The sequence below is a fragment of the Catharus ustulatus genome, chromosome 11, assembly GCF_009819885.2.
Source record: "Catharus ustulatus isolate bCatUst1 chromosome 11, bCatUst1.pri.v2, whole genome shotgun sequence".
Lineage (NCBI taxonomy): Eukaryota > Metazoa > Chordata > Aves > Passeriformes > Turdidae > Catharus > Catharus ustulatus.
Window position 1 is genome coordinate 12,765,798 of NC_046231.1, and position 25,227 is coordinate 12,791,024.

Here is a 25,227-nt window from a genome sequence, read left to right on the forward strand (position 1 = left end):
ATTTTCTTTCAAACATGTTTCAAAACATATCCCAAGATGACAAATGAAGGTTGTCTTCTGAGTCCCAGTGGGGAGGTTGCTTAGAAGGTCCATCCATGGGTAGAGAAAAGGAAAAAAGAAATTAGAAAAATTTAAAATTACTTTTAGAAACTTCCCCCAGAAAACCAATAAACCTTTGAGCTATTTCAGCTTTTCAAATATTATACTAAGCAAAATGCAGTAGAGAAATGGTTTGGGTTGGGCTCTGTTCTATAAAATAATCAGCGTTTGTGCTGCCTGGAGTATTTTGGAGTTTGAGGTTCCTGACCTTTTTCCCTCTACCAAGTCAATTTTCCTTTGAACTACTTCTTTCACATGGCTGTTCCCACAAATAGATAGTATGGGTTTCTTCAGAGACTGACTCTGACTGTAGCTGATTTTGGCATTCTTGGAAAGCCACAGCCACAATCTGAAAAAGGGTCAGGCCTGGCTGAATTGCTTGTTGCAAATCTGCTGTGTAGACTCGTGGGTATGAGCCATTGTAGGTGGACTTGGTGAAGAACCTTCAAAATAGGCTCCTGACTTAACATGCACTGGGAGCTGTGAAGTATTTTACATAAAAAGTCATGTATAAACATGTGTTACATAACTCCAGCAGGCAGCTGTAATGGAGCTGGAAATGCAAACAGCTTCCAGGGGTCTGGGACAGGCAGCAGCCCACAGCCTGCAGAGATCAGTGCTAATTACAAAAGCACTTGTTTCCTCAAAACTTGTTTGTCACAGTTCTTGCAATTGAAAAGAGGGATGAATGTGATAAAACAAGGCAGCGATTTGGTTTCCAAGAAATAGACACAAACATAAAATTAGTGCTTTTATTTGTTGTTGTTGTTCTGCTTTGTTTGTTTTCAGATAATGCAGCACAGAAAATACTGGGTTGTAGAAAAGGGAAAATGATTTAAGATTTTATTTTATGTAGAAAGTGGAAAATTATTTAAACCTGCATTTAAGTTACAGTTGTCTTCAAAGAACACCTCTGATTCTGGAGGAGTGGGTTTGGAACTGAAGTGAATTTGCTTTGAATTTATTTAGCTTCTATTCATGCCTTCTTTTCTTCTGCTAGTTGCTTATAATTTCGTTGATGTATCTACCACTGGTGCATATAAAAACATGGTATGCTAATGGCATAATTAATATGCCAAGCAGCACCTGAAGGCACCTTGACAGGTTTGTGGTTTACCTACACTGGTTTTACAAGATTAGGCTGGAGCTCTCCAACTGCCTTACGTGAGTTGTTTGCTCAGTCTCTCATAATGCTGGAAATCAAGTTGTTATCAGCTGAGTGAGCAGCCAAGTGTTACCATCCTCTGTGCTTACCAGTTGGGTTTCTTTGCCTTAGTGAGCCAGTCATAATTTTCAATTAGTTTAGGGATAATAAATTCAGAGAGCAATTTTGATCTCAGCTACAAAATTCCTTCTTTAAATGCTTAAGACAGTTTGAGATACAAAGGAAAAATTATTCATACATAGGAAGAAAAGAACCCAGAACAGAAACTTTTTAAAATTTAGTAGAAGAGGTTTTTTTGTCTTTGGAAGGCTGAAATGGCTGGATCTTACAGCTTTTGGCCAGTAGTACAGTCCATCACAACAGATCAATAACCCTTTCCAGCAGAGTAGAACCAGCTCAGTATCTGTGCTCAGTGCTCAGTGATCTCAGCCCAGAGCCTGTCCAGCCTGGCAGCACTTACTACAAAATGCACTTACTACAAAGTGCAGCAGCAATATTGAGGGACTTGGTGGCTGTTTTGGCCATAGGGCTCGAGGGTAAATGGATGTGGCTGGTAAACTGAAGCCTTGTGTTCCCTAGGAGGAGGAGGTTCATTCCAGAGGGATGTGGAGTGTGGAGTGTGGAGTGTGGAGTGTGCCTTGTGCTGCTCCCCAGGTGTTCATTCCAGAGGAATGTGGAGTGTGGAGTGTGGAGTGTGCCTTGTGCTGCTCCCCAGGTGTCTGTGGCAGCACTCTGCTCTCACAGCTAAGGCACTTATGGCTCCTGAGCACACTGCAAGTTGTTGTCCTTCTGGTGTGAAAGGTTTGCTGTTTAATTGCATGGACATAAGTGATTTCTTGTCACCTGTAGCCAAGGCTCAGAGGAATTGGAAGTTCTGCTGTGTTTGCTGCACAATATAGTTTCATGTCACTTACACAAGGCCTCAGGTCTCTTGATTTAGCAGCTTAACACCTGTCAGATTCATAGAACAAAGTCAGAATAAAAATTAATGTTCTCTTCTGTGAATTCCCTTCACTTGAGGTAATGCAAAGGCTTTACTTCTTCAGTTTTGCTGGTGCATTTACTGCACATAACAATAATTATTTGAGATAAAAATTTACTGTACTTTGACTCCCATTGATAGTGAAGCTCATTACACCCCCATTATAATTATTACCCTCTTTATGTATACCTTGTTAAACACTTCAAAAGCTGGCATCCAGGGAATGCTGTTTTAAGAAACTATTTAAGTGATCAGGATGAATTATGTAAGATATTAACAGTATGTTCCTTCTACATCACTTCAAATCTTACAAAATTTGGGGTGCATAATAATCAGAATTATACAAATAATATTATTCTGTCTAACAGTTCTCTGCCACTTTGCTTCACTAATGCAAATTTATCTCTGGGAGCAGTTCTACTAAATGTAATATAGGAGTAAAAGCCATGACTAATAAACAAAGGATATCTGTGCCTGCAATACTCAAGAAAATGTATGTCCTGAAAAGTGTAGCACAGGCTAGGGGCAGCCAGCAGAAATAGAAATGAAACTAATAGCTAATAAGGATAATTGCAAAAACCAAAACTCCAAACATTTGTGTTTCATCAGCAAAGCTTTACCATTCAAAACACGGACTCTTGGCTCTTGATATGTGACAACTTCAGCTGTGTACTGGGGACCAGATAACCCAAAGCCACAGAGATTACCACTATCAGAAATGTTGCTTTTCACAATTTACACCTTTTTCCTTGGCACTTCTTTGGCAACTGTATTGTGACATGCAGGAGATAATGCAAACTTAGACTGAAATATGATTTTCATTTCAGTGCTGAAGAGCTTCACTTCCAAGAACACAGCATTCAATATATGAAAGCCTGCTTTTCTATTAAAGACAATTGAATTTTTAGAAATGTATTTCTGCTCTGCAAAATGACTCTTAAAAATTGAATTCTGAAGTGAATCATAGGGCAAAATGAGTTTATTTAATAGCAGGACAAGACTATGCTGGTTTGGAAAATGTAGCAAAAGTCTCTACAGTTTAGGCATTGCTATTGACAATTCTTCTGTGTGGGTGCTGTCCTGTTCAGCAGCTGCATGAACCTAATAATTTACACAGATGTTTTACATGCCTGTGGATGCTCTTTGTAAATAAGGGACTGCACAGTTAGTCCAAAGAATGAAACAAACTTGAGAAATACATCAATGCAGGTCTTGTAAAGCAAACCCCTATTTAACTTGCTGTGGTAGAATTGGTTGTGCAGTTTACTAAAACCAACCTTTTTAGAAATAGAAATAGTTTGTTGCTTGTGCTGTGAATATGCATCAGAGGTATGGTTAAAAAAAAAAAAAAAAGCAAGCAATTTTTTTTGTTTTTCTGACCATATGTGGACCAAAATTGAATGCACTTACATTTTTTTACCCCCTTGGAATAGCAGTATATATCCATAGCAATCTTTTGCTGAACCATTGTAATAGTAAAGCTTACCTGAGTGAGTAAAAGCAGCAATAAGATCTAGAGTGTTTGCTTTGCATCCTAAAACTAATACTGAGATCAAGTTGTTTATACTGGAGGTGGGCCCAGATCTATTTTGGAGTCATCACTTCTGATTCTCTAGTTTTTTTTAATTTGGACTGAGATCTTATTTAACTTATCTGATATTCTAGTGTATGAAAATATCATGCATGGAATGCCATGCATGAAAATCTAATCTGGAAATACCACGCGTTCGTGCACACAGCTTCTGGTTATTTATTAAGTAACAGCTGTTTCAATTAAACATTTTACTTTTCATCACAATAAAAAACTAGTAATAGTTTGACTCAGTAGATATTTTTAAAAGCATATTAAATATTTAAACAATTTTTTTTCTGCTGATGGCTAAGAACATCAAGTGTACTTCATTTGTTGGTGATCACATAAGAACACTGCAGAGGGTCTCTTTTAGAATAAGCAAACATTCTGTCCCTCTTGCTCCTTTTGGATATAGGAAACTTCCTGATTTCATTATAGTTCTAAGAGTAAATAAAAAATGGGGTGTAAAAGTAAATATCTGTAGGTTGTTCTGATCTTTACAAATGCTCTCAATAACAGAAAAAACTACAAACATTTGCTGTATTTTAAAGGAAATAAAAGTCCACAGAATAGTGAGGTGAACTTTGTATCCATATATGCACACCCCACTGAAGTAGCTGCTCATTTGCACTCATTCCTTGTTTTTATTCTTTTAGATTTTTGTCAGGTTCTATTACTGGATTATGCCACTTTCTTGATTTAAAAGTGGTAAAATGTTGGGTATTTAGCATAGCTTCTCTTGTTTGTTTTCTAAATAGGCACCACTTTGATTAACAGCAATCCAATTTTGATATTTCTGGTGTATTATGGATTAGATGTACATTTTGTATACTACAAAAAATGAGATTACCCTTTATTCTTGTTTTTCCAGAGAGGTACAAAAGCTTCTGGCTCAGAAATAAGATTCTCCTCTCCCTATCCAATCTCAAATCTGGTGCTCATTTTTTTCTACCAAGTCCCTTCCCAACTCATGCACAAAAGCAGTGAGGCCTGAAGAGTAGAAATCTCTAAAACCCAGAACCTGAAATGTTGCAAGAGTCGAGGCATGAGCCAGGATCTGCTCTGCCAGCAGAAAACACGGGAGACTCCTGGGTGATTTAGTGCAGAATGCCAGAAACCTGGTTCTTGTCAGGCAGTGTCAGAAGAGTTCAAAGGATGCCTTGTGGCTGAACATCACTTCCTGTGCTGGAACAGTGAGGCATCCAGAACAGACCTAGCACATCCTCAGTTTGTCAGGATGTCTTGGAAGGCAAAGAGGAAGGATCAGCTTTTCTGTGTAGTGCAATGGTTAATAAAAAGTGAAAGAAGTTTTAGGGTAAGTGGCAAACATATTGCAGTCCTTCTGTTTAGTGTTCTTGTAAGAGTCAAAAATATTTTTTTCAAGAATGCCATTTTGGTGGCAAACACATTTCAAAAAAACATTGCAGGGTTGTGGCATTCCACCCTGAAGGGAAGCACCCAAGATTTGTATATGCCCATGGTTGAAAAGGAACCGCAAATGTCAGAGGCTGCAAAAAGACAGTTTTATTGGTAAATTATACACTTGGCATGGAAATTGGTATGTTAGTCCCTTATCTTCTCGTGTAAACACAGTGGTGGATTTTGAATAAAGGGTAGAGTGAAAGAGAGAGGGAGAGACAGAAAGATCAGCAGAGCTGGCTCCAGCATTGATGCAGCAGCCTGGGACGTGCACACCGCAGCTTTGTGGAGGTAGGTTTTGCAGATAAGCTTTCCTCACCCTGGAGGTAACTTCCTCACTTTCTGTGCAAGCTGTAGCAATGTGCAGTTCATTCTTGGTGTGTCTAAATGGGTCAGAGCCCTTTGGGGGCCGGGGTGGTCTTGTTTTCCCCCTCCTGAGCCAGCCTTTGGTCCATGTCTGCCTCAATCCCATGGCTGTGCCATGCTGTGCTCATTCCCAGCACCCAGAACAAGGACATCTGCCCCAGAAAAGTCCTCCCTCCCTTGTGGCCCCTTCTCCAGCCCCATCCCACTGTTTCTCACAGATGTCCTTGCCAGCAACCCATGCTGGCTCCGTGGCTGTCTGTCCATCCGTGCTGGAGACCTGCAGCCAGCCCCTGTCCCAGCTTCTGCAGGGGGTCTGCAGATGTGCAGCAGCAGAGTGAGCACTGGGTCAGTGGATTCTTCACATGGGGGTTTTTAGCTCTCCCTGCTCTCCCAGGGCTGCCCAGCCTCACAAGGAGGAGTGTTCCTCTGGAGTAGCCAGGGAAGTTCTGTAGTTAGAACAAGCCATGAGGCTTCCTGGAATAAACCTGCACTACATCTTCTCTCTGCTTTCTGTTTAAGACAAGTCACCACACAGATTTTGTGTGGTGAAATAATTAATTCTTGAGTATTTGAGAGGTTAGTAGTTTTGTAATATCTGAGCTAAATTTAGCTATGTTTTATGTAGAGATGACAACAAGTGTTCTTTTAGAGTGCTAAGTGATTGGATGGGATAATTAAAATATTACATATTGCTTTCTGTCTTCTTTTACATCTTACTCTGTAAGAAGATATGAGAGGATTGGTACACTTTTAGTCTACCAGTGTATTGCAGTGACATGAATTTACAAATAAGTAAATGTAATATTTTTGCTTGAATTTGCTGTCCCATTCGAGAAGCTGCAGGTGTCAAGTGCTCTGGGTTGGTTTTTTTGGTTGGTGGGTTTGTTTTTTTTTCTTTTTGGAAAGAGAATTGTAATAGATGTATGTTTGGCTGTATGAAAATATGCAACAAATGTACTCAGCCTATCTTAGAGATATTTGATCATAAAAATCTTGAGTTTAAATTCTTGCATTTTTGTCAGAGTGGCTTGACATAGCAAGTTTTGGGGGAAGGACTTGGTATTTATGTGTTGAGCTTTGAGGTATGCTGGTTTTTTGTGATTACCAAAATACAATTAGATCTCTGGGTCCTGGGGAAATACACCTTTGTCGTTAGAGCTGGAAACTGTGAGTTAAGGAGTCTGGTCTGGGAGTTTCCATGAAAATTTATCCAAGTTACAAAGGCTCTGATTTTCCAATTTTCCATAAGTAGAACATGAATAAATGTACTTTAATTTTCTTTATGTGCTTTAATTCAGTCACACTGTATTTTAATTTCCTCTATAAAGTATTTTGAGAATTGTAGGTAAGCATTTTCTATAGAGGAACAGATATTTATTGGCAGGAATTTGTCTTGGATTTGCTGTAGGTTAAGGTAGCTTTTCTTTGGCACCTTGAAGAACAATTTCAACAGTATAAAAATATCCACTCTGGGGAAAAATGATTACTTTATACTTTTATTGAGCTATCTTGGAGTAACCAGAAGCCTGGAGGCTCAAAGTGCTGCTTGAGAAAGTACAGCTTTTCACTTTACAGGGAGTCTGTGCCCCCTGGTAATTTATGGGCAAGGCATGGCTGTAGTCAGACTCTGTAGGATTTAGATGGTGAAAGATGAGTAGGGATAATTTTATCTCCACTCCTGTCTTGTGCACCTAAAACCAATATTGTTCCATCTCACTGAGTTTTGTTAAACAAACCATCTGCAAGGATCAGATTTATTTGGCCATTATTGAATTACTCCAGCTCCTGTAAAATACGAGGCTAAAGCACACTAAAAGGTGATTTTGTAAATAGAGCCCATTCTGCTTCTATTGTATAAACAGAGCTTAGTGTCACAGATTCATACTTTTGTAGGCTGCAGTTGTCTCACTACTGAAGTTCACCAAATAAGGTCTCAAAACAGAGTGTGTTTAGCTTTCCAGGTGCTGAGTGAGATCACCAAGTGGTCAGATGAACTTTTTTTTGGTCTAAATCTTGCCTGATAGCAAAACTTTTCTGAAAACTTAGAGGTCTCTGTATTTTCAGTTATTTTTATCCATCAATATCCTATTGATTCTACTGAGTTCCCAAGGCCATAAATAGGGATTGATAATTTGGAAATATGTGATTGTCCCCTGTACAAGAAGAGACAGTTCTGCTGATTAGGATTTTTTTATATGAATTCTGAAGTAGTTACTTTAGCAATGCACTCAAATTTATGTTTTAAAGTGATGTCCTTGCAGATCAGAGCTGACATTGGTTGTTGTTACTTAGTTTGCATAACCATGATATTTTTAGAGGCATTCGTGGCATTGGCCCCTCTGAAATACAACAGAAACTGTCAGTCTGCTTCTATTTGCACTGAAATAAAAATAATTGAAGAAAGTTTATGGAGCCCAGATTTTTAGATGAGTCTTCATGCCCTCCAGTGAAGTAGAACTAAATGCCCTTGTAAAAAGTTCCCACCTGGCTTGTATTTGATTAGTTAGCTGATGTTCACAGGCTGGTACCGGTGCACTCACAGTCGGTGACAGAATGCACAAAGCTTTGGAGGTGTATTTTAGAATTTGGGGCTGTGTTGGTGAAGTTTTGTGTGTTTGGGACAGGCCTCCAGGGAGCAATTATTACAGCTGGTGTGTAAACACAGCATTCATTGCTGGGAGTGCAGTCTGGATGTGTGAAGTAAAGAATAAACCTCTCTAGGCTTGAGAGATGTGATGTGTCCCTTCTGCGTTCATCACTCTGGATGTAAGTTTTGAGCAAGTATAATCTGTTGTGTCAAGCAACTCAGCGTTGCTTGCAGGAATGTGAAAGCTGATTGCTTTCTGCAATAATGCATTCAGCTTCAATTTTTCATCCATTTTGAAAGAAAAAAGGGACAAACTGACAAGTTTTTAACACTTTTCAATGGGTTATAATTGTTCAGATATTTTTTAACCTGTGTTTCCACAAATTAGCATAAATGAATTTGTATTTTCAAATTAAATTTAAAACATAACCTGATTTATTTAGGTAGCAGAAGGTGTGTGGGTATGGTTTTTGGCCTAGGAATATGATCTGGGACTACCAAATTCAGCTGATCTGCTTTTGGAGATGAGAATCTGTTGCCATGGCCCACGTAACTGTAAAGCTCAGAGCAAGTTTTGCAGTGTGATCACAAATTTTCAGCACTTTGAGAGAAAAGCTCCCATTTGGGGTGAGGAGGTACCTGGTGCACCATGCCAGCCCAGTTTCTGTGCCAGTCTTTTGTCAGCTGAAGGGGATGGCAGCCCTCACCCTGTGCTGGGTGCCTTGGGCACCTCTGACCCACCTGCAGCAGGATGGGCTCCAGCACAGAGTGACCAAGGGGCTCCTAGCCCTGCCTCAGCTCCCTTAAACTGAGCTCAGGAACAGCCCCAGATCTCCTTCCAGCTTTTACACACATTCAGAGAGGCATTGCTGAGATTCCAAAGCCTCCTCAAGAAAATTGAGCCCAGGTGCTTGATCCCTCCTCGTTTCAAACAGAGATTGCATCATCACAAATCTGCTCCCTAAATGTGCCAGAGGGGAGCAGCTCCCTGAACTTGTGGGGGTGCTTGGGGTTTGTTTTTTTTTTTTTTTTTGGCAGACATGTGCTTAACTGCTGACAACTGTATTCAGTGAGGCTTGGAAATTCACACTTCTTAGTATTTTATTTTTAACAGGTTAGTTCAATTAAGTTAGGCATCTTGTTTATATTGACTTCTTGCCTGGTGGCTGCCTATGGGCAGAAAAGCTGCAGAGCAGCCTGGCAGTGCTTGATCTGCTTTTGTTTCAAGACCTTCAGAAAGGAGGAACTTCAGGCAGAAACTGGTAAATGAGCATTGCAATGGCAAGTCTGCAAAAACACTGTCCCTCTTCCCTTCTCCTCCTGCCAAATCCTGTTTGAATGGGCTCTGCTTTATTCATCAGTACCAGTGATTCACTAAATTCAGCTTCTCATACCAAAGAGGAGCTGTGTTTTTACTAAGTTTTTACAAATATTTTCCTGAGCTAAAAATTGTTATAGGTTCAAGTGGAAGTTAAGGTGAGCCAGTAAGTTCTACTTAAATTCACTGTGAACTCCTTCATGGAATGAGTCCCAGCCAGGATGACGGATTTCAGTAAAAACATCAGGCTGTGAAGTGATCACAGGGGAACTAGAAAACATCTTCATTAGAGCCCCTGACCCTTGAGATGCTGCATCTCTGTAATTACAGCCGTGTAATCAAGCATGGAAAGCAGTTCATGTGGTTTTGGCCTTTTGGAGTAGGTTTTTTTCCACAAGGTTAGTTAGCTGTTGAACTAAACTCTAATTAAAAGCATGTATAAGAATAATCAGGGGAAAGACACTGAATAAAGGAAGGAAGATTTTATGAAGTGTGTCTGGGAGGAAAACCAGATGAGAACAATGAGGAAAGCAAAAATTAAGTTGTGGTTTGTCTAAGAAGCCTGATTGATGTGAGAGCCTGAGTGAGAATTCCCTCAGTTGACTCAGATCTTAATTTCACCTGTGCTCAGTTACAAACTGATTTTTGCTGTTTCATGTGCTATAGTGGGACCATTTCTGTAAGATTGTTCTCTCTGATTCAAATTACAGTGACAGTAAGGAAATCCAGGCAATGAAAAACCACAGCTTAAATAAACTGCTTTTCTAGAATTCTTTTTAGATAAATATTGCTACAATTTTCACTGGAGACCAACTGTCAGGATTGAAGAAACATTAGTTTTAATGAATATATGTAAACTATGAAGTGAAGTTACCCATAGGGTAACTTTCCAAATCAGTTACTTTAGCAGTTTTATTCTGTTTTTAAATAAACAACTGTTCTGCCTGTGATTTACTTATAGTTTTAAAAATACAGTTGATATTACAGACACCTTTGAAGAAATTTTAGTTGTCTGAAATTGAAAGTGTATTTTAGTTTCTAAGCAGAAGGAAGTTAACTTTTCTGACCATTTCTAGACTGTTCTCATAACCTTATTATTGCAAGATTTGTTGGCTTTTTCTGTTTCTCTTATCACTTGTTGACTTCTATTGTCCTTTATTTAGTTTGCAAGCAGTGCTGGAGTTAGAAACATCTCTTTTGATCTATGATGTCTCTATCATACTTCTGGGCATAATTATAATCATAAAAATCTTTGAAACCTTTCTGCCTGATGTCTTGTTATCACTAAAGTTGAGATGTTCTACACTGCCGCCATAAAAAAAATTAAATAAAGTCTATTTTTAGCCTTCAAACACTCACAAAGTAATAAACCCCACCAAACAAGGCTGCAGTTTACGTCTTTGTAGCATACAAAAATATCTGTTTCACTGCAATATCTTAAATTCTCCCTTAATCTCTCAAACCCTCTGAATAAAGCATTGGATTACCAAGTAATACCCTTCATCACAAGGAATTAGGCACTTTAGCTTTAGGCTCCATCTAAACCTTTGCATTAGGAGAGATGTTACTGACGTCAGGTTTTCCAAGTTCCTGTTGACTCACATGGTGCCTTCCCTCACCCTTTAAGATCTTGTTGAGATAAAATCTGTCTCTCATGACCCTCTTAATTCTCTTTTTTTGGGTGGCTTTGAGGCACCAGCGTCCATAGGATTTTCTAGTAAGGAGTAGGAAAGTTAGTTCCTGTTTGTGTGCGTGCCAGTGAGTCTGTAACAGACCTTTGGCAAGTTTTGTGAATGCTTTCATCTGTAAGTTCAGTAAGTCAGGATAATAATTTTCTTGCAAGAAGGGGGTTTTTAATTAGGACCTTGATGTGCCTATGTCTTCTGTCTGCAGTATGCAACAATTTAAAGGACATTGAGCTAGTGATTTCCTCTCCTTTTTGTCCAGCTATTATATTTTAAAACTTGCTGTGGTACCAGAGTTTCTGTACTTCTGTGTCATGCGTTGTGGGAATTCTATTGGAATTCATGGAATAAAATGCATGCAATACAAGTGTGTACTCCTTATTGCTTCCTCACTTCAGCAGGCTGGCAGTGAGGAATGCAGCTGGCACCTGCTCAAAAACTCTCCTGATTTTGAAAGCTTCTCTTTTTAAGACAGAGGAAGTGTAGGAGTCACCAGTGTGGCCTTGAACCACCATCCAGCCTTCAGTGTTTACAAAGAGCCACATTCTTGCTAAAAGTTGTTAAAACAAACCTCAGTCCTAGCCAATCTGTTTCATGACATGTGCTGTGCAATCTTATCCCATGAAAAGATTTGTGATTGCTTTAATTTTTCTTCCATTTATACAAATACATGATAATATGTTGGATCTACAGTAAGCATGAATTCCTTTTACATAGTATGTCCCCACAATCTGGATAATTCCTTTTGTGAAACTGTTTTAGTTGGGTGTTTCATGGTTTACTGGACAGCTTTATCTTGTAGATTTATCTTGCAGATTATTGATACTGCAGTCCATAACAGAACTGGCAAGAGTTGTATTGAATTGTTTTTTTTAATTGTTTTTTTTTTTTTTTTAACTTCAGCACATCACCAAGCAGGCATTGACTGCTCTATCTACAAATCTGTCACTTGGTTTCGTGTTCCCCAGGGAGCTGTAACATCCTGTCATCATATAATCAAGAAAACACCTATTAAAGACCTAATTAGGCAATTTTTAATGGATCCATTGTGCTTTTGCCTTTTCTTCTGGTGTGTTATTTTCAAATTGTAAAAGTCGTTATATTATATTATACCATATATTCTGTAAAACTACTACACCTTTCACTGGGAAGGTTGTCAGTCTGAAAGTTGGAATATTAGGTTTGCAGTCTGTGCTCACTTCACAGATCCCAAACACAATGTTCTGTTTACCCTTGGCACTGCTGTAAACAAGAATCTTTCTGGTCTGCTGAGTGATTATGTAAATAAGGCTTTTATAAAGCATTTTAAGCACCCAGTAGAACAGAATAACTTCTTTGGAGTTTTTTCCTTTCTAATGGTAATTACATAATTGGATAGGTTTTAGGTTATTTTTTTACTATCTGATATGTAGCTGCCAGAGCCACTTTTGAGCATTTTTACTGAAAAATCCTAATAATCATTCAGGAAAACAAATCTGCCAGGCTCCCCCCTATTATCAACATCCCAAAATGCCTTTGGCAATGAGTAAATGCCAAGCATTTGTTATTTGGCACTTGACTTGTCCCTTATTTCATTGAACTCAAACATGTTGCATAAGCTTGGTAAAGTTATGCTGAGCTAATAATTGAAACAAAACAAAAAAACCCCAAATCATCCCTTGATCCTTTCCAATTTCCATCTAAATACAGTATATGTAATAAGCCTTTAATCGTGAGAAAAACTCAACCTGCTTTAAACTTCCAATAAGTATTATATAAACTTCCAATATGTTTTGTCTTTTGTCTCTGCAGATTTCTGCTTTGCCTCTGGAGAGTTTCATTATGGCAGCCCCCAGTGAACAATGACATCCTTTGACAAATACAGATGCCAAAAAGCCAGACAAAAACAGTGGCCTTGTTTCATTTTTACTCCAACACAGTGAAATGGTGCTCTTAAAGTTTTGTTATTGACTCTCACTGGGAAAAAAACCCCAAACTCCTGACCGGACCTTTTTTCCCCAGCCCTCTCCCAGTGTTCTTATGGATGCTTAACACAGTGACATCATGTAGTAGGCCCTGAAGTGTTGTCATAATTAAGTTGCAATGGTTTTATACACTTCTCCATTTCCCAACAGCTTTCTGTCAGTTCTGCATTCTTTTTCCTGGGGCCTGATTTTCCCATGTTACTGGCTAGCAGACAGGCTCGTGGGCTCTTTTGTTCCAACCACCTATGAAAAACGTCAAAGGGCAGATGACCCCTGCTATTTCCATGCACTCTGCATCATTATCACCACTCCCATCTACCTGGCTCTCTTGGTGGCCTCTCTCCCTTTCGCCCTGATTGGCTTCTTGCTCTGGTCCCCTCTGCAGTCAGCCAGAAGGCCCTACATCTACTCCAGACTGAAAGACAAGAGCCACGCCAATGGAGCCGCCCTGCTCACGGAATGGAAGGCTGCAGGCAGTGGGAAAAGCTTCTGCTTTGGCAGTGCCAACGTTTGCCTGCTGCCCGATTCCCTGGCAAGATTTAATAACGTTTTCAATACGCAGGCCAGGGCTAAGGAGATCGGCCGGAGGATCCGAAATGGGGCGAGCAGGCCGCAGATTAAAATCTACATAGACTCTCCTACCAACACATCCATCAGCGCAGCCAGCTTCAGCAGCCTGGTCTCCCCCCAGGCTGGGGACAACCGTACTGTTAATGCTGGCATCAAAAGGACAACATCCATGGAGTACAAAGGAGACAACTGTGGCTTGAGCAACGGCGAGGAGAGCAGAGAAGATAAAGGTGGAAGTGGAGAGCCACACGAGGGAGAAGAAAACACTTGCATTGTCCGTATCAATGGAGAGGAGAACGGCCACATGTCAGACACAGAAACAGACACCGCCAACGGCCAGGCTCGCGCCAGTGCCCCAGCAGAGCCCTCGCTGGAAGGCGATGCAGAGATCGCAAAAACACCAAACCACAAACAGAAGGAAGGAGATTCTGGGAGTTTAGACAGCTGCTCTGCCTCACGAGAGTCCCTAGTCAAAGTCCGTGTTGGAGATGGTACAGTGGACCAAAGCACTGTCAACAACAAGCTCCTCTACAAAGCCTCAATCATGAAGAAGACTTCAGTGCGGAAAAAGAAACACACAGATGAGACCTTTGATCATGAGATCTCTGCTTTCTTCCCTGCCAACCTGGACTTTCTGTGCTTGCAGGAAGTGTTTGACAAAAGAGCTGCGGAGAAGTTGAAAGAGCAGCTCCATCACTATTTTGAATACATCGTCTATGATGTTGGGGTCTACAGCTGCCATGGCTGCTGTAGCTTTAAGTTTGTGAACAGTGGTCTACTTTTTGCCAGCCGCTATCCTGTTATGGATGCTGCCTATCACTGTTACCCCAATGGAAGAGGAATGGACTCCTTGGCTTCCAAGGGAGCCTTGTTTCTCAAGGTAAGAGCCTTTCTGATGCTCTCAGTCTTGACTCTGTATATGTGCAAGTTATAAAGGCACATGATTTTCTCATTTCTTTAGGCCTCAACAGAGGCAGTATTCAGATTTAGATTTCCTGATGTAACCTAATGGGTTATAGATATAATCTTTATGGGATTTGTAGCCTGAATACTGTGTTAAAATGATGGATGTGTCTGAAATAATGAGGGACTCTAGGAGGTAGAACTCAAGTATAATTTCAAGATCAAAATTTGACGTGGTTTTCATGATATTTTAGTTTCTTTCTTTACAGAAATCTCTGTAATGAAATGCATAAACTCTAAACCTCATAACGTGAGTGCAGTTCAGTGGGCATTACTGTTGGAAACCAGCTTGCACACATTGTGTGTTTGTCTGGCAATCAAAAGACAATCAAAAGTCTAAATGTCAGTATAATAAAACTAAAAGAATTGCTGTGAAATATATGGCTGCTCCACTCTCTTGCTTGCAAAAGAATTAGTAAGGAGAGATATGAAGAAGAACAAACAAGACAAACGTGCCTGGGACACCGGGGAGCACAGAGCTTTTTTTGTGTTATTAACACAGTTTACTTAAATTAACTAATGGTAGAGAGAACAGGAAGCCTGGGGTTGTGTATCTGTAAATCATGAAAAGCAGAAATGAAAGTCTGCATGCAATGATTTGCTTTTCCAAGACCTAGTGGCTGTTCCTGCTTAATTCTTGGGAGTTTCTGGCTGTGCTCTTTCTAAACTGGAAAGTAGGCTTTCCTAATTTGGGATTAATTCAGAACAAAAATTTTTGCCAGAGATCCAAGTCTGTAGACCCAAACCTAGAAAGATCTAAAAATGTCCCAGATTTGTAATTTAGTCCCAGTTTGGAATGGATTTCACGAACTAAATCCTGAACTTCTTCTCTAATATTGGCAAAGTACATCAGATGCTTAAACTATATGAACTTTCTAGTCACAAGTCCTCCACAAAAGCCATTAACAGCTATTAAGAATATAGATTGTGAATAAGGATCAGTGAGAGGCTTTGTACTCCATTTGTAGTTTTTAACTGAAGCATAAACTTCTGATTCTGTGACTTGTGTAAAAAACCCTCAAATATTAGATTTTTGATCCTGAAAATAGTTCAGTATTTCATGTACATTGACATAAACAAAAGCCTATCTGAATATAGGTTTCCAAAAACTCTTTCTAACCTCTCTATGTTGCACTCTTATTTGTTTACAAACAGCAACAATTTATTTTTTCATCACAAATTGCTGCAAGCAAAAAATGAACATAGATCTTGTGCAGTATAAATATTTCAGGGGTCACAAAGACTACCCTTGAACATATGCATATATCATGGATTAAGAGATTAAAACCAATCTGTTTTTAACTGCCCATTGCTGAGTCATTGATTTGCACCCTGCTAGGCAGGCTGCAATGTCTCCATTTCTCTTGCAGAAAATTAAGCCTCTTTTCAAGATTCCACTGGGATGATGAACTTAATTATGGATCCAAGTTGTTAAATAATGTTACAGTTGAGCAGGGAATAGAGGCCAATTATTACGAAGTTCCAAAGATGACTCCATTTTTTTGAATATAACAGTATTCTGCCCTGCCATAAGCCTGGTTTTCCTCCTGTTTGTGTCATTCTGATAAACTTTTCTTCATACCTAAAATATTTTTTCATTCTATCTCAACTGTACATTAAATGACCGATTGTACATACGTCATTTCTTTGATGACAGCAACAACACAGAGTAGGAATAATTATTTAATTTTGTCTTTGAAACAAAGTAGGCTTAGAGGTTTTAGCTGTTTTTCTTGATGTGGTGCTTAGTCAGCAGCTGGGTGGGTGTGGGCTCCAGACACAAAAACCACAGTGAGTAAAAGCCTGGATTGTTTCTGCAGTCAGTGAGAGTCAGTGCAGTAACCCCAGAAGCTGGAGCAGTTCCACGGGGGCAGCTGGAGGCTGGCAGAGGGTGGCAGGGTGGCAGGTGTTGTTCTGGCCAGCACTCTGCCATCCCCATGGACAGCTGATCTCCCCACTTCCAGGTGGGACTTTACTGGCCTTACAGAATTATGAATGTCTGTAACACCAGCCAGTCTTACATTAGAGTTTGTCAGGTTTTAAGGAAAGTAAGAGAGCCTTGCAGAGCAGCACTGTCCTAATGCTTCCCACTCCATAGGGACATGGAGTTGAGCCTCTGTCCTATGCAAACCCTGGGTTTTTAAGTTCCTGGCTCCTGTGGAATGCAGTGTTCCCATTTCTGAATTAGAAAACATGAACTGAGTTTTGTTTTGGAAGGATACTTGCAAAGACTGTTCCCCTTGCCCAGCTTCTATCTCTGAGTAGAGGAGCAGTTGCTCTTTGTGTTGGTTAAATAACAAAAGTTGTGCAAAGCAACTGAGGGGAGAAGGCTCATATGTTTTGAGAATATAGATAAAGCCGGTTATGTTTTCACTCATAGGGAGGATGAAGCCTTTATTCCAATTATTCTGAACCTTAAGAAACACCCAACATCAAAATTCAGAAGAACATTCAGAGAAATAATCTGATTGTTGTATAATAAGTATGATTGTCTCCTTACTACAAATAGAACTGTTAGGGAGATAAAGTAAAGGTCTCAGAACTAAATATTTAAAGAAAGTTGAAATAATTTGAAAATGACAAAACTGCTTTGGGGGACTCTGACACAAAACAGATCCCTGGTACAAGTGTTTTGCACATTTTTTCATTCTAGAATGGGTTCTGTTTCCAGTGAATAAGAAATTATTTTCCATTGCCCTCGTCTTCCCTGCCCTGTCTTCACTATCTAGATTGTAAAGTTCAGGTAGAGATTTGGAAGGATTTGAGAGATTTGCTTAGTCATACAAAATTATTTTACCTGAGAGACTTACAGAGCTCAAGGATTATTATTAGTAGCTGTAATAACAATCAGCTCTTACCTACTGCTTTTCATTCCTACGTCTCAGAGTGCATAATGAAGAAAGGTCAATATCTGCTTAATAGAAGGAGAAACTAAAGTACAGGAAGGTAAAGTGATTTGATTGTGGCTTAACACCTAGGGTGTCACAACCAAGGAGCCAAGTTGGAAGTAAATTACAGAGGCTTTTAGCACAGTTTCGTGCTACCCAGCAGCTATCTGGAGACCTGTGCAAAGAAAGTCTGCCTGTGTTCTCTTCCTGAGGATGTCTGCCACAAAAGGTGCTGCTGCTGACATTTTCCTGGCAGAGATCAGATTGGTTTTTCCACCTGTAGGGGCTGATGCTTTCCAGGCCAGGATGAAGATATGAAGATGATGTAGATGTGAGGAGCCATTGTGTGAAGCCCATTTTCTGCAAAGCTGGAGGACTAATTTGCATGTGGCACTTGGAACTCTTCAAACTCCACCAGTGTTTTTGTCTCCTATCCGAGGGTCTCACTGGGATGTAGGAGAAACACGGTCACAGAAAAAAGTAGCATAGATGAAGGAGGGAAATGTCACATCCAAGTGACAGCTTCATGTCTGAGGTGTTAGACCATAGTTCCTAGTTGCCACTGAAGACTCAGAGGAGAAGTTAGCAAATACATAAATCAGCCAATCCATTTTCATACTTGGGCAGTCTGGGCCCTTGGGACACCCTGCTGTGACTCTGTTCTGGCATGGCATTTCACATTAATTTAAAATGCCGAGGAGGAGAGCTCTGGAGTCACTCTGTAGGTTTTGGAGCTCCCACTGTCCCTGCTGCTGCTGGGAAGGGGGCACAGCCACTGTGCTGTGACTGGCACTGGAAATCTGGCTTGGACTGCTCTGTCTGGAACATGCTGCAGATTTCAGTGGCCTCAGCTCCTCTGCAGCTGCAGCTTTGACACACACATGATGTTAATGCACCAGAGTTTTGATGGGTTTAAAGGGAGTTTGTTATAAAATACACATCCTTCTCAGAAACTGGATGTTGATTTACAAATCAAATTTCAAAGGTGTCAATGAGTGCTGAGCAGAAATTGTGTAATGCATCACCAGTCAGTAATTTACTAGAAGGATTCAAAATGTCAATGGCCCTCTTCAGACAGAGGATCTAGAGTGGAACCTTGGCTGTGCTGTGCCAGGGATGCTGTGTCAGTTTTGGACAGTAGTGCAGCAAAACTGGAAAGCATCCTTAACTTGACCTGGTGAGCTTGTGCATATTTTTCCAGGTGTAGCAATCTAATAAAAACTCAGTTTTGCTGACAAATTTCACCTCTCTTATCCTTAAATTGTAATAGTTGTAACAGTAATGTAAATCTAAGCTATCCAAGAGAAGTAGATGCACACTCAGAGTAGGGAGGTGAGTGAAGGAGGCATCATTTTCAAATAGGTTGTTGATTGAGAGAGAGGTTTTGGAGGCTTCTTCTTCCCAACTGGGAAATACAGAAGTATGGTGTGTAGAAGGCTATTCTTCTTACTGCTCCTAGCAGGAAATTATTCTGGGTTTTGGCATCTGCCAAAAGAGTAGATTTCAGAAAAAATAGGAATTCTAAGTTAAACACAGCATGTGAACATAATGCAAAACTATGGTCTGATGTGGGAAGTTTGAACAGTTAATAGTATTCTTCAAAATCAAAAGGAAAAAGAATGTCTTGTGGATTTAGCTGTATTTCTGGAAGAAGTTGTGTTTAATTAATATTAATTCCTAAGGTTATTACCAGATTTACTTTTCAAATTCTCTGAAAATGAAGGCTGTTCTCAGGGAGTACAGTAATTGTGCAGAGAACTTGTTATTATTCATTGCTTAAAGGAAACCTAGCAACCTTTGCTTTGTGTGCAGAGCTCAACTTGTTTTCCAAAGAGCTGATATGGTGGTAACAGATGGTAGAAGGAGCAGCAGCTCTGATTGCAAAACTGTTTTGAAGCACAATTTTTACTGTTTTCCCCTCTCGAGGAGCCTGCTTTGTGTGAGAAAAGGAGGGTCCCCTGAATTAACCTCTGTGATTCTCCTTTTGGGTATTTCTGATGCAGATGCATTTCACCTGGGGGATTTTAGCTGCCTTTGCTGTCCTGTGTGCTGTGCCTGGGAGTGAAGGGGCAGCTGCTGGGTTGAGGGGAAGATTTTGGACCTCAGGAGTGCACAGAAAAGGGGAATGGCAGATTTCTGACCCCAGTTAGGGAACACCTAGAGTTTTCAGTGCTTAGATTTCCTTGTCCTTGATCAGCTGTCCAGTACCTACAGTTATCCCAAGATGTATAAAAGAAATGTCTGGTGCTGCTCATGAATTTGTTTAGATGACTAAAGCTGTGCCATTTAAGGCAGGAGGGTAACCTAAACATTTTCCACATGCTGAGTTTCAGCTGTAAAATGTTAATGCAGGGATTGGATGGAGTCCAATAAACTGAGACTTTTTTTAAAAAGAACAAAAAAAGAAAAAACTCTACCATGGCACTGTACCATGTTCCTTCACTTTGATATAACTAATGTTATTAATCACAGTCTTTTCCCCCTTCATTGATGGGGATAAATAAAAACTGTTGTGCAGAATGAAATACAGATTTGAGAAAATGTGAGTTGTGGGCTTTATCCTCTTTGGAAGAGGAAGAGCCCTTTATTTGTGGCACCAATTCACAGCCACTTTCCCTCATATATAAGCTTAATGAAGATTTGCCAAATAACAAATTCTTTGAGTTCATGGAACAGTAATTGTTGCACATGGCAGGTGGAAAAAAATAGGATTCTGAAATAATCAAGTGCAAATGTAGCTAGAATTGCAGAGCACCACACAATTTTGAGCTGACTTCTGTAACATTTTAAGCTTCTTTAATATACTTAAATAACATGTTTGTTATAATAAATTAGGGATTTAACTAATGTGTCTTCTTTAGAAGTTGCTGCATATTTCTGAAGGCAAAGGCAGAGCTGTTAAAGGACAGAAAATAAGACAGAGCTTTTTGCACCATGTCTAAGCTAACCAAAAATACATCTTTCTTCAGAGTTATGACTAATCTAAGTCATCTCTGTGGGACAGGAATGTTTGAGGTGGGAATGGGAGCAGCTGCAAGTTTTCCTTGGCATCTTCTCTTAACAGTAACAGGAATGAGGACTGGGACACAGTTTGGCTGTTCCAGTTAGGTTCTTAATGCTGACTCTCCTGCTTGTATTAGAAATTTGCTGAAATGGGAAAAAAGTCCAGGAGCAGTGGATACAATTTGGAAGATTACAGAAATGTTGTACTGGAAAGAAAACAATTTGTATTTCCATTTCTTTCTTTTCCCTTCCTCACTGTGAAGTCATTATAATTGCATTGGGTTACATAATGCCATCCCCACTGCAGAGGAGATGGGGAGGGCAGAGCCTGTAACCAGCACATCTGAGAGCACAGCCCTGCAGGGTGTGTGGAAATACCTCCTTGGGCATGTGCTCCTGCCTCAGCCACTGAAATTCAGCTGAATCTCAGGCTCTCTTCAAGGGAGCTTCCCTTGAACCTAAACAGTATTGGCTACATATGGTGGGATGAATATTTCTGTGGGAGTAAGTCACTGTCACATCAAGTGTAATTCTGTTTCTGTGCCCTGCACTTACTCTCGAGATGTTTTATTTCCAGCACAAAGAGTTACTCAAGGCTCCTGTGCAGATGATATTCTTTACTTTTGTTTCTAAGGAGAGAGGATTTTTGCCCCCAGAGCACACAGAGGTGTTTTCAGCCTGGTTAGGTTTTTTTTCCCCATTCTGAGCATCATTAGTGTGGTTCCTGTCATGGCTGTGAATTCATCTCCTGTAGAGCTCTGTACACTTATCCTCTTCAGAAGAGCAATGCAGGGAGCAGTGCTGTGGTCCACATTTAATTCAGTGACAAAACTGACACCTCCATGGTCACCTAAGTGGATGAAATGGATGGTTTTGCTCATTTACAGCCCAAGATGTGATTAAACTGCACTGACTGAAGCTGGAGCTAGGCTGTGTGGATCCCAATTTACCTGGAGGAGTCTCAGTGCTACAGGCAGGTTATTTTCACCTTTCCCAGCTCTAGCTTTATTGGCCACATGATGATTCTGGGGTCACAGATTTTGTGAAGAACTTTTTCCATGAGTATGCCAAAAATTTAACTCTTCTCTGGTTTGCACACCAGAATTTGCTTCCCCTGATGCAAATCCTGCAGGGGCATATACATGGACTTGTATGTAAATAAATCCTTTGTTTTGGAGGGTACACATTTAAGAAACTATTTTATTTTGGATATTTTTGGATGGTTCCCTCCTGGCAATGTGAAGCTTCTAGAAAATGTCACTAAAGGTTAAGTTCTCCTCATAACAAATGTCTTGGTTTTGTGTACACATTATTAGTCAGTATTTGAGACTCTTAGATTGGTTCTTTAATCAAGTGAGATTTCTCATGCACAATTCAAATTTTTAATCATTAAAGAGCATTTCCTTCAAAGTACCTGCTGATTTACTAACACAACAAGTCTGAAGCTGTTTTTCAAGTGGTAAAGAAATACCCCAGTACTGAAGTAGCATTCTCATGGGTTTTGTTTAAGTATCTGTTGATGCTTTTCTTGACATCCAGATGTGAGAGAATTGTTTAGCACTGCTGGAACAGATGTGTGTAAATATAAACTCTTAAGAGAAAAGCTATCTGTCAAGTTTGCAGCTTGGTATACTTACTATGCTAGCATATGGGAAACATGAGATGTGCAAGATTTTCCAGTTATCCCAGGAAATTCCCATGACAGCAAGCACTGTGATTAAATTTAAAGTTATTTTCCCTTGCTGCAGCTCTAAAATTTCACTTCTTGCTACTCAACATGAATCTTTCTGCCATAACCTTGTTGGCATGATTTGTCTCATGAGCCATTTATTACCTGATACCAATCTCAGTGGAGGGCAAAGCACTCCTCAGTCATGTAGGACAAGCTTTTGCAAAACAATTCTAGGAATATCCCCAGTCCTGCACAGCACAGTCCCAGCATGGGCTCTCCAACAGATTGTACTAATGTGCTGTGGCATTGAGATGAAATCTTTTAATAAAAAGTACTTGATGTCAAGTACTTTTGTGTGCTTGACACAGCCAGTACTTGGAAAACAAAAATTCAGAGCGGTCAGTTTTGCACTTATTTATTTCATTTACAGGTAGGGGACAAATATAAATATGCAGCAGCAGAAACCGGTATTTTGGATTCCAAACACACCCTTAGCAGGATTTCTCCCTTAAGGGAAAAAGTCTCTTTCCCATCTGTAATGAGCTTTTCATGCTCCCCTGCCAAGAGCAAACAAAATGTAATGGTCAGTGGGTGTAACAGGGACCTGAATCCACTCTTAGCTTCTCAATGTCTGACTAATTTGATTATTGCAAATCTAGTGAGAATTGGAATATATATTGCATATTTCAGCATAATTATGAAAAGTACTAACTTTTTATGTGAAAATTATAACTGGACATTTTATTAAAACAAAAATGGGTTCTGTCATTTTTAATTTTACCTCTAGATAACACTATTGTTTAACAGGTTATCACACACCTTTTTCCTCCTGTAATCATTTTAAAATAAATGTTTTAAAACATTTATATTTAGATATTATCTTCCTGTACATTTCCATTCACAAAGAGGAATGGTTCATGGCACAACCAAGACTGTATGATGATTTTTAGAAAGCAGTACCTGAAGGAAATCCCTACAGCAGGGTGATTCAATAAATGTGTTATTGACACACAAGAGCAGCTGAGGTGAGCTTAAGTCAGGCTTATGGTGACAGAGCCAGCCTGGCTTATTTATTTACATATATTTTCTTTGTAAATGTGGCTGTAGATGTTTCTAAAATGATATTTGTGAAGTGCTGACTTGGTGTGGTGGAAGCAGAGCTTTGCTGCCAAGGTCCACGTTGGAGGCTGAGCTGAAGGCTCAGCTTGTCCTCCTGCCACGTGGCTGCCCCAGCCACCACCATCAGCACAGGCTGGAAAATGCAGCAGTCTGAAATAGCTGCAGTGCTTGGCCACACAAAAGGATGGTTTTATGTCAAATTATAGGGCTTGCAGTATTTCAGAGGTCAAGTAGGTTTCCTGTCTGCACAGCCCACAGTCCTTGTCCATCTGTGAAATACCAAATTAGACTGAATAAATAGATTTTTCTTACTGTTTTACTTCAGATGGTATTTAGTACAGTAGTGTCTGCTGTAGCTGGGAACTGTCTAGGAGGATGCAAAGGTATTTATTTACTCTCTCAGTTGTTGTCACAAATATTTGCCTCCATTATGATTACACACCCAATATACTCAGTTTAGTGGTTGCCATCAGTACTGCCTGTCCAAAGAAACTACAAACCCCTAAAAGTCAAAAAAGCTGGAGGAAATGTGAAATATGGGAGAAAAGCTGCTCTGGATGCACTTCCATGCTGGCACTTTCCAAAGAAATTCTAATTATGTAAATGTCTTCAGCTCTTGCTTTTCAGCTTTATTTTTTTGTTAACTAGCAGAGTGTTTATGAAAGCCCCTCTCCTTTCCCCATGGACTGTGTGTGCCAGCAGAGCCCTGGGGCACCATCCCTGGGGCACCTCAGCCCCCTCATTTTCATCCTGGGCCATTTCTGACAATTCTTTGAGAGCAAAAGATCCCAAGTCCATTTCAGCACAGATCTGTGCACACAGGACACTGAACAATGCACATTTATTCATGATTAATGGAAATTAGTGTGATCCTATGCACAAGTTGGTTGAGGAGTACAAGACTTTGTCAGGCACTCCATTAAAGCTGCAGAGGAAATTCTAAAGCCAGTTCGAGATGACTCTTCTTCTCAGTGAGCTATATTTTATGTTTGGTTGTACAGCTTTTGCACTTAAATCTTGTATACTTTTTGAATAAAAACACTGGAATGATTCCATCTGCTTTTGTCAATAAGGGGATTATAAGCAGCACATTCCTGCTGTAAGGCAGAACACTTTATGTGCAGTATTTTCCTTCCAGAGAGGTGATGGTGGATGAGGTTGAAAAGTGTGTAACATCCACACTTGCCCTCTGCTGCAGGAAACACTGCACACTTGCAAACAAGTGGAGACTTTTTATAGTTTAGGGGGGGTTTTAATAGCATTGAAGAGAAGCCCTGATTTTGAATTACTGAGTTTGGAAAATATGGTTCATTCACATGCCTGCCCTGGACAGTAGAGGGAATGAACTGTTTTCCACTTTTCTACTGGGATAGCATGTGCTGCATAAAAGAGCTGGGGAGAAGCTCCCTGTGATTCAGCAGTGCCCCTGAGATGCTCAGGCATCCTCAGGGAGGAGGGAGAGGTCTGTGCAGGGCAGCTCCTGCAGTCCCCAACAGCACAGCTCCCCATCCTCTGGCACTGCTGCACTCCTGGGAGCTCAGGAGAATCTCCTGAGGGTGGATGCACCAGGGATTGCCTGTGTTTGTCTCCCCCTGCCTCCCTGAAGCAGCTTAGCTGAATGGGAACAGCAATAAGGACACCATCAATATCCATTTGTAGAACTGTCTAAAAAAGGACTGAACAGACTGAGGACAGAATGATGCCAGTTGTTTATTACCTACTCCCCTGGCTGGCACAAACCCTCAAAGTTAACAAGGCATTGTTAGGTACAAATGACTTCTAAATTCACTTACTGCAAAGCTGTCTTTTCAGTTATAAAATTAATCAGATGGTTCTTGAATAGCTGAAAAACAA

At 40.1% G+C, this 25,227-nt stretch overlaps 1 protein-coding gene across 1 annotated transcript in view; it reads left to right on the forward strand.

Moving 5' to 3' along the window:
• Positions 1–25,227, forward strand: part of SMPD3 (sphingomyelin phosphodiesterase 3) — a 101,966-nt gene that overhangs the window by 54,577 nt on the left and 22,162 nt on the right. Inside the window, exon 2 of the mRNA XM_033069521.1 lies at positions 12,986–14,608. Within this exon, the coding sequence (XP_032925412.1) occupies positions 13,277–14,608 (1,332 nt within the window). The 5' untranslated portion in view covers positions 12,986–13,276. The remainder of the gene's footprint in view (positions 1–12,985; positions 14,609–25,227) is intronic.